Below are 16,736 nucleotides of genomic sequence, written 5' to 3' on the forward strand. Positions count from 1 at the left end.
TTTTGGTTATGAGAGAGTATTTGTCACCTTTGTGTAATTAAAATGCATTACTTTACCTTACTAAATATTATAAAGTTAAAAGACTTTTTAAACAGAAACAAAAGTATGCCAATAAACTGTATTTGTTTGGCCCTATGATCACCTGTACATTCTGTCCTTGAGTGAGTTATTGTCACAGTTTGAAAGAGAGTAAAAACAAAGTTAGCATTTTGTTCCTGGGTGATTCCTCGGAGCATCCACGGGATGTTGGCTCGCTAAGCAAGTCACAGAGCAGCAGACATTCTCCCTCAAATCTGCACTGACTGTAAGATCTATTTTATAGCTGTCAGCCATGGAAAATACATTTTAAAATATATATATAATTTGTCATTATATGATTATTATTACGTTGCCATGGTGTTATAACTCAGCCATAACTTTGATGCATTTCTTGGCTAATTTTTGCATTTCTTGTGTGGTCAACAATCATTTGTTTGTTTGTTTTCTTCTTTTACATGGACCCTTCACGTGGAGGGAGTATTTTCACCCAAAATGTATTTTATATTTAAAGCTCATCCTGTGAACTGTGAGGCGGGATGAAGCCATAAAAACACACATTCTGACAGGACTTGAATGCAGCATGCAGACAGCGCATTGGCGTACACGTGAGGGCGGGTTACCTAACTTTAAAAACACACTCCTGCCACGTGAGAAGCTTCCTAACAGCCAATGAAAAAAAAACCTGTGGTCGGTCCACATTGAGCCAATCAGAAAATAGCAACAGACTTGTGGGCATGGTCCGAAAACATTCACCACAGTAACGCTGGACTCTGTTCGACCCAAAGAAGCAACATGAACTGTGATTAGAGCGAGCGGCTTCACGCGCTCTGCTTCCGTATAGTCACCGAGCCAGCGCTTTATTGTACTCCAAAGTGTGTTTAGGTTTCCCGTGTCTGTATGAGGACATGTAAGTGTCGAGAGTTCACTTTGACATGTTTTTTCCACATCTGCCTGTAGTTGCTAGGGGAAGTGACGTCAGCAGCGAGTGACAGCTTTCACAGACTGGGAGACGCTGCGTACCCGTTCAGCTGTCTGGAGTTGGATCAGAGTAATCGGAGTCCATCGTTAAGTTTGGGATCACAGTGGCCCCCAAACTACGGAGAGCATAGACTACGCGTTTCACGGTACCGGGCCATACCGATATTACAGACTTTCGGTGGTCAGAAAGAGAAAAAGGGGATGGTGAAACCTGCGCTGTTACAGGAAGAGATCGAAAGGGACCGGGCTGTGTACACCGACGGACTCAAAGCTCTAATATTCCTTCATACTGCAGGAGAAGTGCTTCATAACTAAGATAAGGAGACTGTGTCAAAGAGCACCGCGGACATGGAGCTCAGAGTGGGCAACCGCTACCGGCTGGGCAGGAAGATCGGGAGTGGGTCCTTCGGGGACATCTACTTAGGTGAGTGGAAGCTGTCACCTGAAACGTGCCGTTCAAAACACTGCTGCGCTTCAGAAAGTGAAGATTTGGTCACCGCTGCAGGACTTCCGGGTCTACGTGATATTTACTGTTTGTTATCCCGTGTGTGTGGTGTTTAACCCGAGGCAGGTCATCCACCCTGCAGCCCTCACCCACGACAGTGCAGTTAGTGTAACGGCAGAAACACAAGGTGGGTTACACGGGGGGGGGATGATACAATAGCCTGAAAGTACGGAAACAACAAGGAACAAAACGAGGAAGAGTGTGTACTGTTACTGTGTGTACTGCGCAGGTCCTTTTCTTTTCTTTCTTTGCCTGTCCTGTTTGGTTCTTTTGCATCAGAATTCTTGTCTAAAGGCAAACAAAGATGCCCAACGGATTTACTTTACCAAATGGACCATCCCAGCCTTGCCTTAATGGTCTATTTGATTCACCTTTTATTGTTTATTTTATTTTCACTTGCTACACACGGGACAGACTTGACTGGGAGAAAGAAAAAGAGCGGGGAAGAGGGACGGAGATAAAGGGCAAAAACCAACAAAACAAACAGACAAAAAACACATCTATCAATCACCTGGATCACCTGCTGAGAAAGAAAAAAGAGAAAAAAAGCAAAGAAAGAGCAACATAATAAACAACATCATGATGATCTATGGGAATATGACAGTAAATACTAAATATTAAACATTATTGTGCAGCACGTACGATCGACAGCGCACAGTGTGCTTTAAGGTAGGAGCCAAAAAGGGTGTAGTTTGTGTGTGTGTGAGCACCCGTGTGTACACCTGTGAGCATGGACGTGCTTGTTTTTAAAAGGTTCCTTCATGTAATGATCTGATAGAGGGGGGGGGGCACAGCCCCGTCCTCCAGGGCATGAAGCAGGTATGGAGGAGATCAAAACTCCAGACATCCAGAGGCCCCCAGAACACAAGAGACCATGGAAGACCAACAGAGGGGCAGCCGCGCCACTGTCCCAGTAAGAGCTGAGGAGAGTCCCAGATGAGGGCTCACTCAGCAGCCGCGGAGCAGAAGCCAGGGGGGGTTGCAGTGACGCGCCGGTGAGCTCCGCCGGCAGCCAGCCGTGCCTGAGTGACCGAGCCCCAGGCCGGGAGGCCGAGGGCACCCCACCCCCGAAGGAGCCCGAGTGAGCCCCAGGCTCCAGGCCCCGATAAGCAGCCGCCAAGGAGTGAGCCGGTGTGTACCTGGACGCCCATCCCCGGACACAAAGAACCACCAACGCACCGATGTCTGAGGGAGTCCGCCACTGGCAGGGGAAGTGGTGGTGGGTGGAGATAGGCCTCCAAACCTTGGAGGGCCTGAGATGTCCCCAGAGAGGTGGCGCCTGACACCCAACCTGACATATAGACACAGACATACAGGCACACACAGATACAAACATCCATTCCCGCCCTCACGCTCTCATATGCACTCACTCCACACAGACGATCACACTCCCCAAGCGTACTCTACGAACCGGGTCTAGGTACCCTCGCCCCTGGAGGGGGAACTGCACCCAGACCCAGGTGGTGTTACCCTTTTCCCTGCGGTGGGGAGAAGCAGACCGCCCCGACTCCGCAGCAGCAGGGAGGCCCCACACTCCAGACCCCAGTCGGACGGCCAACTCCTCCTCCTAGCCCCCCCGCTCCAGCAGGCCGCAGAGAATGGGGGTGAGAGAAGACTCCGAACCTCCCTCCACCCGCTCATTGTAGTGTTGATGCATGTGTGTTCTAAGGTGCAATTAAAACCCAGGAGGGCATGGAGCTACCTGCCAGAGAGCAGCAGGTAAGCGCATGGTCCCTCCTGCTAGCCCTCAATGTCTACGTGTATTTAAAATTGAGAGGTGGGCAACGACGCCAGGGGTGAGGTGTACACCCTGATGGTCTTTTGGAGTCCATGTAGCGTGCCCACCCCCAAGATCCTATATGTATGTGTAATGAGGGTGTGAGTAATGTGAATGTCTAAGTTGTGGGATAAAATTGAGGCAGAGGCAGCCAGAAGGGGACGGGGGGGGGTAGTCTCCTCTGCACCCTGGTGACATACCCCTACTCCAAGGCCCTGCATGTGTGGGTGATTGTGGTGGAGCGGGAAGAGGGAGGCAGCTGGAGATGGGGAGGGAAGGAAGGGAGGGGCAAATGGCCCCTCCCTGGAGCCAGCTCCCCCGCTGACCGCAGTAGGCACCCCCATACTCTGCAACCCACCAGGGAAAGGGGGCCCAGGCCCATTGGGACCGGGGCCTAGTTCAGCAGCGCCGCCTGGCCCCACAGAGCCCGGGACAGCTCACCTGGCCCCACCACAGAGAAAACTGCGCCCACCCCGTCATCCACTCATCTTCCAGATTACACAAGACAATAGACGCCCAGGCTGAGATCTTCCTCCACTTCCCATATATCTCTCCCCACCTGCAGAGTGAGTTCCTGGAGAGAGGAGAACTCCTGCAAGATGTGACAATCTCCCCCACCAGTTGAAGAGCCCCCCAGGTGGCTCGATGCACCGGCGGCACCTTGCGCCAGGGCTGTGGCCCCCCCACCCCCACTAGGTGATGGAGCTGATCAAAGGAGCCCAGAGCAATTGATCTGATGTGGTGGCAGAGGCTGTATCAAGACTAATGTAATCTAATAGATAATTTCTATATTGGTTAGAATTAAGATTATTTTTATTTTTCCAGTTCATGAGGACTGTTTTCTTGGCTATGCATAGGGCAGTGAAAACCATATGAGCTATATTCTTATCTGTAGTGACATTATCTAAGCTGCCCAACAAACACACTAAAGGGGAAGTTGGAATGTTACATTTCAGACACTTCGATAAGTCTTCACATATCTCGCGCCAAAACTTCTGAACTGGTGGACAGAACCAAAGAGCGTGGATATAATTGTCCGGTGAGTTGGTTTGACAGTGTGAGGAGTTGTTGGTAGACGTTAAGCCCATCTACTGCACAGGAACATATCTGTTAGCCTTTGTGTTACACATGTATGTAACCGTACAGCCACACTGTCCACTCCGTGTGGGAATTTCTTCAGTCTATGCTGTTCAAAGGGTCGCCCACTGTGACCCCAGTCCATAACATCAATGGTTCAGGGAGTGGCACCAGTGTGAGCCAGGACACACTGACTATATCTAATATCTAATATGCCAGTCAGCCACTAATATGAACAAAGACTGTATAAAAAGATGGTTGTGGCTTGAATTTTAACATCTGGGCTGCTGCCATCTTGAATTTATTTTAGGGAGGCGGGGTTCAGACAGAAGTTACCACCTACAATGAAACAGACAGCACTCATGTATGGGTCAGCAAGCAGTACCGTTTCAGCCACAAAGTTACTGATGTCTGCATCACAGCAAGCTCACAAATGCTGACGTGGTGGTCGAGGCCCAGCAGCTTCCAGCATTAGATGCTACCTGATATGATAGAAGCTTAGTCTTCACTTGCGTGCTGAGCTAGAAGTGTGACTTTGTCTCGTCCAGCATGCTGTGTTTTGCTAATCGTGTGTATCACTCACTGTGAGGTACATACGAGACATCCTTACATCAGTTACCACAGTAAATATTTTAAATGTAACCTTTTTGACTGGATTGCATTATGTAAAAGTCTAAACCCTCTGTGCTAGTGTGAGGACGGAGAGTGTGCTTCAAACAAAGGTCACCCTGACCCTGTTCAGAAGGCGCCTGGTTTTGTCCGTCCTCGGGGGGCCTGCAGGGGTTGGCCTGTTACTGCTGCTGGTGACCCCTGTGGCTGGATTTGTGTCTCTGCTAGCTACTGACATTAAGAGGTGTCATTGTGCCAGAGCTAAAGATAATATTCACACTTATCTTAATTCCTTGAAATTCAGTCGTCACTTTAAAATGAGTGGTTGGAGCTCATAGTGGGGTCATATGAACACACCTGATGGGGGAGCAGTTGTTGTCCCAGTGAAAATGATAACGTGTGGACGCAGGTTTCCACGTGTTTCTCTCCATAGTCGAGAGAGTCGGCTGAAGATGAGCCAGTCTGGTTTTCTGTAAGACTGAACTCACCTGTTAGAAAAGTCTGAGGCTCCGGTGGAGCTCAGGATTTATCCACAGGAGATAATGTGGAACGTGTGGAACACCAAACATTATGTACCATCCTGATCTGTTCGTGTGTTAATGAAAATACTGTGTGTAAATGTGTCTCTTTGTTTTTTCCACGGCTGTGATGCTGCTGGCACTTATTGAAGTTACAGGGTGTGAAATCTCACCACTAGATGGCAGCAGTGTTAGTGTTACTGCTGTGTTTGCAGCTGTTAGCTGTCAGTGCTAACATCGGTGGACGCTCACACATGCATGAGCATGTATTCAGACTGTTCTGCTGGGTTCTCACCACATACGTAAAACACGATTCGGTGACACAGCATGTCCATCCTTGCCTCTGTACTCAAGATGGCGAGGTAATATGGCAGCTTCCACAGCACAGCTATGAGAAGGATTGACGTTACTGGGAAATGTAGTTAATCATTGCATGAGTACAGCATCGGTTTTTTGTCTCAGTTAACCCTTTAAAGCCAGTCAGAGCAGCACGCTCCGCTTTGCGTAACTATTTTTAAATCCCTGTAGCACTGCAACCACGTAAGCTAGCGCAATATTTTTCTTTTTTTGCATATGAAACCGGAGGAGTTGTACTTACATCTGATGCCATCAGCTTGTCCTAGGTCACGGTTTCCTTCCACATATAGTTTTGCAAAAATTCTATAAAAAGCGCTTGCAGCAACGAAGACATAATATTCCAGAAATACGCTTTGCTGATCCATCAGCTGTTCGTAACACTTCCTACACTGAAAAAGACGTCAGCGCGAACGATCGCATGTCCGCCATTACCTGCCCGAAACCAGAAGTGACGTCGTTTTCGCGGAAAATGTGGGTTGTTTTTTGTTGTTTTTTTACTTATAGGCCTTATAAACCTATACTGGTGTTTTCATAAGTCATGTTTGACTTGATGCTTTTCTGAATAGTTTCTGGGATGCTTAGAACTTGAATTCCACAGCTGGAAATAGTTTATTTTGATGCACCTGCTGTTTTCTTTGCAAATTTGCATCATAGGATTGTTTTTCATTTTTTTTCTGCAGTATATAAAAATTGCTGTATCTCAAAAATAAAACTATGAAGACACTCAAAATAAATTTCCTGTTGTTGTAAAATATCTTTTGCAACTTTTTTGTATTTAAAGTTTTGAGGGATGAACCTCTTAAATTTCTCCAAGTAGAAATATATGTAAAAACCAAAAATGACTTTCAATTTTTTTGTAGTTTATTGCACTTTTTTGCAATTAATGTAGCACTATGGACTTAATGCATACATATTATTAAAATTTGGGCTATAACAGTTGTATTGCTGTATAGCAACTTGAAATACTCCCAAAATTGGCACTACAGCATGTACAAATATAAGATGCGCTCTGGCGGACTTGGTTCTATGGTCGGTCTTAAAGGGTTAAATAACATGGGAGTTGTTAGTGTCAGCCTTGAAGTCACATTCACAGGCAGACGATAGCTCTGTTTGTGCGCCGCTGACATGTTTTAACGGTGCCGATGTCGGCGCGGCACGTCTGGGCATGCTGAATGTGCAGGTTTGAACCCACAAATGTCTTCCAGGTAAACGGCAGTGTGAACCACTGCACCACCCAAATACTGTACGAGGACCACTACACCGACACTGTGACTAGTGTTGACTGTGTTTAGCAAACTGATGATAGTAAGTTTAATAATAAAAATCCTGTTTGGCTGGTGCACCGAGGGCCTGAGGCTGGCAGGTCCGGAGTTTTCCTTTAAAGAAGCAGGTAAGGTGCTGCAGCAGGAGCAGAGTCTGCACATGTGCTGTGTCACAAAAGCATTTGGAAGGGTGGCGTGAATATTGCAGAACATGCTGCTCCCTGTTTGTGCTCCACTCACAGCATCCACCTCCCTCTTCGAGCACCTGTCTGCTGCCTGACCCTGGTCTGCCTGCTCCTCCTCCATGTCCTGGAGCTCGGCCTCACCTGGGTTCCTGTTTGTGCTGTAGCTGACAAAGATGCAGCTTCTTGAGGATTTGTTGTGGTTTCCTGTTTCTCTGCTGTGTTGTGAGTCCAGCTAAGTCACGATTTATGAAATTTGTTTGTATTTAGTTTATTTTGAAGGTTCAAGGTTCTTTATTTGTCACATGCATAGTTAAACAAGTATAACACATAGTGAAATGTAGCCTGACACGCTCCTCGACATGTGCAAAAATTGGGGGGGGTGTAGAGGAAGAACATTATATATATCTACATATAGTATATACACTGGGTGAATGTGCAGTAGTAGCAGCAAGCAGGTGAATTCTGTACATTAATATGAATAGACATCTGATTATTTTACAGGATAGACAATATAAACATATTTAAAATTAAAGGAATTGAAATGTACATTGTGCCTTGGTTTAGTGTCTGGAAGAGTCCTGACTCAGTCAATTATAGATGATGTGAGAGGGCGGGTGTGTGTGTTTAGGGCACGGATGGCTTGGGGATAGAAGCTCCTCTTGAGTCTCTCTGTCCTTGCCCGGAAGATGCGGAACCTTCTACCAGATTGCAGAAGTTGGAACAGTTTGTTGCCAGGATGGGACGGGTCCTTCAGTATCTGCTCTAGTCCGGCATCTCCTGGTGTAGGTGTCCTGAAGCGGGGGGAGAGCAATCCTGCAGCAGCGTTCTGCTGTACGGATCACTCTCTGGAGAGCTTTTTGGTCCTTCACACAGCTGTTCCCAAACCACGATGTCATGTTCTGTGTGAGGATGCTCTCCACAGCGCCTGTATAGAAAATCCTGAGGATCTTTGGAGAGACCCTGAACTTCCTCAGTTGTCGTAGGTGATACAGGCGCTGCCTAGCCTTTTTGGTCTGGACCTGAATGTGGGCATTCATGTCAGGTCTGAGGAGATGTGGACACCAAGATACTTGAAGGACTGCACCCTCTCCACTGGAGCTCCATTGATGATAATGGGCTTGTAGTCTCTGTGCTGACTCCTTCTGAAGTCCACCACCAGCTCCTTGGTCTTGCTGACGTTCAGCTGGAGGTGGTTGTCCTGGCACCATGATGCCAGATTCTTCACTTCATCCATGTAGGCCGCCTCATGAAGGAGACACACTGACGTTTACACAGCAGTGTGTAGGTGTTGTTGTCCTTCTGTGTGCTGCTGGAAACAGGAACATGTTGGAGACCAGAGGACTCATCATCAGGAACATCTCCATGAATATTGCTGTTGTTGATGTTGTGGCTTCCATTATATCTGTGTGTGTGTCACTGTGTGTATTAATGTGTATCCCTGTTGGTCTTTTTCCAGGCACAGACATCTCAGTGGGAGAAGAAGTTGCGATCAAGTTAGAATGTGTGAAGACGAAACATCCGCAGCTCCACATCGAGAGCAAGATCTACAAGATGATGCAAGGAGGAGGTGACCACAGTCTGTCTGTGTCTTCGTTCTCATGCAGTCTGTCACGGTTAGCTGCAGGACTCGTTAGCTGCAGGACACGTTAGATGGTAAATGGTAAATGGCCTGTATTTATATAGCGCTTTACTAGTCCCTAAGGACCCCAAAGCGCTTTACATACCCATTCACACACACATTCACACACACATTCACACACTGGTGATGGCAGCTACATTGCAGCCACAGCCACCCTGGGGCGCACTGACAGAGGCGAGGCTGCCGGACACTGGCGCCACCGGGCCCTCTGACCACCACCAGTAGGCAATGGGGGTGAAGTGTCTTGCCCAAGGACACAACGACTGAGACTTTCCAAGCCGGGGCTCGAACCGGCAACCTTCCGATTACAAGGCGAACTCCCAACTCTTGAGCCACGATCGCCCGTTAGCTGCAGGACTCGTTTCCTGCCCCTACTCTCTGCTCTCTTTATTCCTCCACGTGTAATGTGATGGACACTTGCCTGTCGTTGCAGTGATCCCATTAGTCACCAAACAAACACAAGGTCATGTTGAATGACCTCAGTGAGCCGTGGACCACCGCTGTGCTGCGGTTTAGCACAGAAGGTTCTGTGTCCACGCCTCGACTGTCCCGTGGGTTGGATGTAGCAGCCTCAGCTCGGTGCACGGCTCACAGCAGTGATGATCAGAGTTTAACACAAAGTTCGTTTCAGTTCAGGATTATCACTGAGAAAGTCAGACACTGTGAATCTGCGGCGCTCCACACTGCTGAGCTCTTCCTTCATGTCCGTGTCAGTGCTGGGAGCACCGGACAGCACCAGGTAGTCCAGCTCTTCCAGGTCTCCCACTGCAGTCTCAGGACTGTGAGACAGGTCCACAGAAGGACAGGACAGACCTTCATGTGGCTGGTGTAGGTGATGGATGCACCAACAGCACTCATTGGCCCTCATGTTCCTGAGTCTAAATCACACCCTGTGGGATGTGATGTAAGCCTGTGACGTAACATCCTTGATCCAGGTCTGAGAGGAGACCCCAGCACAGCTCAGCCAGTGTCAGGATTGCCTGCAGGCACATGTGGGCTTTACACATTGCAGAGATGCTGCAGAGTTTCCTTTAGAGCGTGGAAATGACTGCCCAAACCAATACACAAGTAGGACGCCAGTTTTCATTTTGTCAGCGCCACATTTAAAGGAGGGAGTGAAGTAGGACAGAATCACACTTTGTTACGTGGGTGTGAGTGAAGGTTTCAGTATCAGAGCAGGAGCACTTTGTTACCCCCGAGGACACGCCCTTCATCACTGTGTGCTTATTCTGAGCAGCGCAGGAGGCGGTGATAGTGGAGACGCTGCCAGCAGGAGAAACCCATCAGACAGTGACTGCAGACGCATTTGTTTCTGTGTGGTTGCAGTGGGCATCCCAACAATAAAGTGGTGTGGAGCTGAAGGCGACTACAATGTGATGGTGATGGAGCTGCTGGGACCCAGCCTGGAGGATCTCTTCAACTTTTGTTCCCGCAAGTTCAGCCTGAAGACGGTCCTGCTGCTCGCTGACCAGATGGTGAGCTGCTCTCACACGAACGTGCACACAAACGTGCACACACACACATGAACGTGCACACACACCTGCTGCTCACACACACACACGAAAGTGCACACACACACATGAACGTGCACACACACATGAACGTGCACACACACCTGCTGCTCACACACACACACGAAAGTGCACACACACACATGAACGTGCACACACGAACGTGCACACACGTGAATGCATGAATGAAGCCGGGCGCAGATACGAGCTGCACTGGACCTAATCTGTCTGTCTTTGTTTGTGGTCCACTGCAGATCAGTCGCATCGAGTACATTCACTCCAAGAACTTCATTCACAGAGACGTGAAGCCGGATAACTTCCTGATGGGACTCGGCAAAAAGGGCAACTTGGTGTACATTATTGACTTTGGTCTGGCTAAAAAGTACCGAGATGCTCGCACGCACCAGCACATCCCGTACCGCGAGAACAAGAACCTGACTGGCACCGCTCGCTACGCCTCAATCAACACTCATCTTGGGATCGGTAACAAGCCTGTTTGTCATCCGCCACGCACTCCTGCTCCTCTTTATCCCACCTGAGATACTCTGCTGCTGTAGTGAAACCCGTTTCCTCTTCATCATCTTTATTTCCGCTCGTTGTCTCCACAGAGCAGTCGAGGCGCGATGACCTTGAGTCGTTGGGATACGTCCTCATGTATTTCAATCTGGGCTCGCTGCCTTGGCAGGGGCTGAAGGCCGCTACCAAGAGGCAGAAGTACGAACGCATCAGTGAGAAGAAAATGTCCACGCCAATCGAGGTGCTGTGCAAAGGCTACCCCTGTGAGTTTGCCGTCTTCAGAGCTTTCCTTTATTTGAAGCCGCGTGATCCCAGCTGCACGTCGGCTCAAACATGTTTGTTTCCACTCTGTCACAGCTGAGTTCGCCACCTATCTGAACTTCTGTCGCTCCCTGCGCTTCGATGACAAGCCCGATTACTCGTACTTACGGCAGCTCTTCAGAAACCTGTTCCACAGACAGGGCTTCTCCTACGACTACGTGTTCGACTGGAACATGCTGAAGTTTGTGAGTATCAGCTGTCAGAGAAGCAGGAGAACATTAAACAGGTTGAACAGGTGTGACTCCATCCTGTGGTCTGAGATGTTGGAGCTGCAATATCACTCAGTTTTTTTTCTTTAGTGCTGAAACACAACAAGGATGACCTCGAGGCCCTTTTTACTGTAAGGGCAACACTGAAAGTAGCTGTACATAATGTTTTGTCTGTGAGATGGTCACGAGTCTTTTTTTCTGTAATGGATGAAAGTTAATTTGTAATTCATGAAATCTTTATTAGTTAACGTTAAAGAAACAGACGTCAGCCTGAAGCAAACTGTGTTTCCTGACACAGCAGGTCCTCTCTGCTGCGTCTGTTTACACAGGACGGTGAGATGTTTAGTGACCTGCTAGGATGCATCACACACGGGGACCAGACTGACAAACAGGGCTCGTCTCCTCCTCGTTTGTTAGCTGCTGGTTTGTTATTGTGTGTTAAACATTTAGAAATGATCTGCAATGGTTGTTTGAGTCCTGCTGACAGCTGCTCAGTACCAACACAGCTGCCGGGTCCAGCTCAGTGAGGGCTAACAAGTCATCATCCACCTGTCACTCAAAGCAGCCACGCCTCTAATTATGGCCGACTGTTCACATGTAAAGAGATATTAAAACTGTGCATAGACATGAACACGGGGTTAAAGAGCAGCTCTGCAGTTTGTAACAGGGCACACTGTGAGTTTGGATCATGTCATAGTTTTAGTCGATACTTCATGACCCTGTTTTTCTGTGGCTCAGGTTCAGATGTCTCGGCGTGGACTGTGAAGGTCGTTACTTTGCTTTAGACCAAAGCTGGTGGAAGTCCCACCCTGTCAGTCGTCCATGTTGGCGACAAACCAGGATGGCAAGCCTGTCACATTAGTAAGATGTGTGTGTGGAGGCTGGTACGTGGTCCTGTGATGGCGTCTTTGTAACAGAGAGAGGAATTCATGAAGGGGAATAGAGCTCCTGCACGAGTGCACGCATTAGTGCAAAAAGTACAGAAGCCTGCTGAGCATAAACGAATCTGTGCCGGGCCAAAGTGCGCGCGATGGTTACAGTACAGGGTTAGCATGCGTGCAGAGGCTAATAAACCCGCAGAGTCTCAGTCGGTCCATAATCTGTTCTGTGACCTGCTAAAGGGAGCCAACCGTGCAGCAGAGGAAGCAGAAAGGGAGCGTCGGGATCGGGACGACCGGTTGAGGCACAGCAGGAACCCCGGGGCGAGAGTCCCTGCTGCGCCCGGGCGCCCCCGAGGGACCCAGGAGGGAACAGTGCCCACCCCGCTAACACCCACCTCACAGACAGGTCAGTTCACTCCAGCTGCGTTAGCATCGTTAGATCACATGTAAGTGTCCCAAATACGCAAAAAATGTAGGAAACAACCTCGGTAGAGGACGGTGTTCTCCGTTAAAGAAAAGGAGATCGTTGGTACATGTATCTGTGCACTTTCATATTTCTGTGTTCCAGATGCTCTATGTTGGTTTTTCTTACAGGTGCAGTGTTGTGCATTTCTATTTGTACTCCATCCTTTTATTAGATTTTGTTCTATTTTCTCCCTCCTTCCTTTTATTCCTTTCTCCTGCCTGTCAGCTCAGATGCTGTCAGCTGTAACTGAAATAACACCAAAGAATAAATAAAAGAAACACAATGTAGAGAACTTATAGAGCTGATCCTGGTGCATTCAGATCACAACTCTGTAGGAATCTGGTGTCCAGACGTGTTTATATGCAGTGCGCACGTCCTGTAGACGAAGAGGAGCTGCTCCTGTAGTGTTGCTGTGGCCTCAGTGGCCTCAGCGTGTCAGCTGATGATCTGTCTGCTGTTGTGCGGCTGGCTCCTTGATGGAGGTGATGGTGCTCTCACATCATTTGTCTTTCCTTTAACGGTTCAGGTGATGTTACTGTGACACGGTGCAAGCATGTACAGGTTAACATGAACTCCAGCCCTTTGCAGTCAGTCTTTGAAACATGGACTTATTCATCTCACAGTACGATGTGTTTATGGTCTCCAGCTAACACGTCTCCTCGACAAGTGTCCGGGATGGAGCGTGAGCGAAAGGTTAGCATGAGGCTGCACCGCGGCGCTCCGATCAACGTGTCATCCTCCGATCTGACTGGGCGACAGGACACCTCCCGCATGTCCACCTCACAGGTACAACACTCCCTCTGCTCCTAGTCTGTGTGAACCAACAGCACGAGACTCACTGAATATTTCATGTGAGCTGAGCACGCAGAAAAGCCCGCGCACAAGTACGGACGACAAAGCTGGGCTTGTTTGGGTTTTCAGCAGTAGTGCAGCAGTAGTACAGCAGTATTGCAGCAGTAGTGCAGCAGTAGTACAGCAGTATTACAGCAGTAGTGCAGCAGTAGTGCAGCAGTATTACAGCAGTAGTGCAGCAGTATTACAGCAGTAGTGCAGCAGTATTACAGCAGTATTACAGCAGTATTACAGCAGTAGTGCAGCAGTAGTGCAGCAGTATTGCAGCAGTATTACAGCAGTATTGCAGCAGTAGTGCAGCAGTATTGCAGTATTGCAGCAGTATTACAGCAGTATTGCAGTATTACAGCAGTATTGCAGCAGTATTACAGCAGTATTGCAGTATTACAGCAGTATTGCAGCAGTATTACAGCAGTATTGCAGTATTACAGCAGTATTGCAGCAGTATTACAGCAGTATTGCAGTATTACAGCAGTATTGCAGTATTACAGCAGTATTGCAGCAGTATTACAGCAGTATTGCAGTATTACAGCAGTATTGCAGCAGTAGTACAGCAGTATTGCAGTAGTATTGCAGCAGTAGTGCAGCAGTATTGCAGCAGTATTGCAGCAGTATTGCAGTAGTAGTACAGCAGTATTGCAGCAGTATTGCAGCAGTATTGCAGTAGTATTGCAGCAGTATTGCAGTAGTAGTGCAGCAGTATTGCAGTAGTAGTACAGCAGTATTGCAGCAGTATCACAGCAGTAATTTTTCTGTAAGCTGGTACTTGTTGTCCTGTAATCTGATGCCTGTGTGATGATGTCGTGTTGCTGAGTTGTGTGTTTGGATTCTGACATATTGACTCTGTTCTCTCTCTTCCCTCAACCTCAGAATAGCATTCCCTACGAGCATCACACCAAGTAGACGCTCGCCATGTCCTCGTGTGACAGCGGCAGCGCGGGGTAAGTCCCTCCCAGTGTTCTCGCCGTGTTTGGTGCAGCTCTTCAGCCTGCTGTCTCGGTCGGACGCCGGCTGTGGGGACAGCTGTGTTTTGGAGCGTCATGGTCTGTTCTGACACTGGCTGCTGCTCTGTGTCTCCGTCAGGTGGTGTCTGAGGTACCATCCTCTGGTCTCCAGCTACGAGCTCCTCAACGAGCACCAACAATACAAGCAGTCCGAGCCCTGATCTCCACCATAACGTCTACGGCTCCAGCTCCAGTCACAGACTGACCCTCTGATGCTTTTCCATTTACCTTTGTGATCTGAATCCAGACTGTTGGTTTTCAGGGCTCTTTACTTTTGGGGCCACTTGAACTAGTTTATCAGGGCTGACCCGGCACCGCAGCAGGCTGATCCAAACCATGAGGACCTCACGGACCGCTGCATCAGCCTTCCTCACTGGACGGTTTGTCAGTGAGAACTCTGAATAGGAGCGTCTCGGTCTGAGGGCGGGCGCACTGTTCACACGTTCAGTTTTCATTTCGTCTCATTTGTTAGTGTTGTCGCCGACAGCCATCCCCACACGCTCCTGATTGATTCAGCTGTTTGTGTTAGCGAGTAACTCTAAACCAGGCATCCTGCTGCTCGTGTATGTGAGCTAGCATCAGCCCAGAGACAGCAGCTGAGAGGCCAGCTTACAGCATGACATCACATTTACAGCTGCATGCTGTTTTCCATCTTTTTTTACCGTTGGCTAAAAATCACTCATGTACTGTTTTTAGTTTATTCAAGCTGGCAGGTAAATCTTTTTGCTTCGGTGAAAAACTCAGCACTAGTTTTTTGTTGTTGTTTTTAAACAGGATTTTTAAAGTGCTAAAGTTAGCAGGCTAGCTGCAACATAGCTATGCTGCTATGGTGGCGACGCTAACATCTTTATCTTATTGCAAGTTAGTAAATGAGCTGCAGGTGTGTAGATGAGCTGATGTCCTTGTTTCTCCTGCAGCGTGGAGCCGGTTGTTTGGGCAGAACCCGAGCATAAATGTTAGACGCACCCGGGAGAGCAGAAGGTTGTCTTGATTTGGTGTAGGGATGGACTTTGGCAATAAAAAGCTAAATGTAACATAAAAGATTGCACAGAGCACGTTTCGATGCATCGCAGGCGTCCGGATACAAGCCTGAGTGTGAGTTAAACTTAAGAAGACACCTTTGCAGGGGGTTGGGTTTCCCCCGAGCGTCCCAGGTTTCTCTGCTCTATCACAAAGAAGCACTGTGTTGGGCAAACACATCATTGGGTATATTTCACCAAAAGTTCTTTCACTGTATATATAATATTCTTACTTTTGAGTTCGTATTGTTTCTGCACTGTGAAACATTTATAATATTAAAGTGTGTTTGGGTTTTTGTGACGTACCAGTGGACAAGAGTCTGAACATGATTCAGGAGTCGCTGCGCCTCCTTGAGGGCAGCAAATGAGAAGCTGAAGGACTCTGTCATCCTGGTGCTGTGACAGCACCGTCTGCACCAACCAGAGTGCGTGCCTCTTTTTCAGAAGTAGTGCATTGGGTTTTTATATGAATGCGTCTTACAGTCGACTGTAATAAAGCTCCATCTCTGCTGTGAAAAGGCTCTGCTGTTGTGTTTTTGATGTGAACCTGTGCGCTCTGCTACGCTCCTTCATCACATCTCTGCTGTGTACACATGAGCCAGGAAAACAGACGGAGCTGCAGCAGTGTGCGCGCTCTGATGTTGGTCTGAGAGAGTCACGCACAGAGCAGCTCTGTAACAGCATCAGGCAGGAGCGAACGCAAGAAGGAGCTGAAACGACATAAAGATCAAAGTTTGTAGTGCAGCAAAAATCAGGGTATTGCTCCAAACACATGTAGGAGGGGGAATAACTGGGCAGCTTGAGCTATTATATAATATACTACATGTATTATAGGTAAGTTGTTCACTTTGTCTTCACAGTACTGATGTAAGGATCCTTGGGAGGGAGGTAGAAATGTCAAAGTGAGGTCAGAGGTGACGTGTTTAAAATCTTTCTACAGTATTTTCTGTAAATGGACAAACAGCACATGACAGTTTGTAGGTTCTAAAGCTTTTTGTCAAGTTTCCACCA

At 48.1% G+C, this 16,736-nt stretch overlaps 1 protein-coding gene across 1 annotated transcript; it reads left to right on the forward strand.

Annotated features, from left to right (window-relative positions):
* Nucleotides 1-795: 795 nt before the first annotated feature.
* Nucleotides 796-16,243, forward strand: LOC309712931 (casein kinase I). Its single transcript, XM_082544145.1, has 10 exons — nt 796-1,441; nt 8,764-8,874; nt 10,273-10,421; nt 10,712-10,940; nt 11,066-11,236; nt 11,331-11,479; nt 12,625-12,790; nt 13,497-13,636; nt 14,573-14,643; nt 14,786-16,243. The coding sequence occupies exons 1-9, from the start codon at nt 1,366-1,368 to the stop codon at nt 14,603-14,605; spliced, it is 1,224 nt and encodes a 407-aa protein (XP_082400271.1). The 5' UTR covers nt 796-1,365; the 3' UTR covers nt 14,606-14,643; nt 14,786-16,243.
* Nucleotides 16,244-16,736: the final 493 nt, after the last annotated feature.

This window comes from Aulonocara stuartgranti, assembly GCF_965226115.1.
Source record: "Aulonocara stuartgranti genome assembly, chromosome: 8".
Classification (NCBI taxonomy): Eukaryota; Metazoa; Chordata; class Actinopteri; order Cichliformes; family Cichlidae; genus Aulonocara; species Aulonocara stuartgranti.

What these genes read in the sequence shown, in the direction of transcription:
- LOC309712931 (XM_082544145.1), top strand. Translation starts at nt 1,366, where the DNA reads ATGGAGCTCAGAGTGGGCAACCGCTACCGGCTGGGCAGGAAGATCGGG. An exon ending in CTTCGGGGACATCTACTTAG is followed by an intron (nt 1,442 to 8,763) that starts GTGAGTGGAAGC and finishes GTCTTTTTCCAG; the next exon opens with GCACAGACATCTCAGTGGGA. An exon ending in CAACACTCATCTTGGGATCG is followed by an intron (nt 10,941 to 11,065) that starts GTAACAAGCCTG and finishes TTGTCTCCACAG; the next exon opens with AGCAGTCGAGGCGCGATGAC.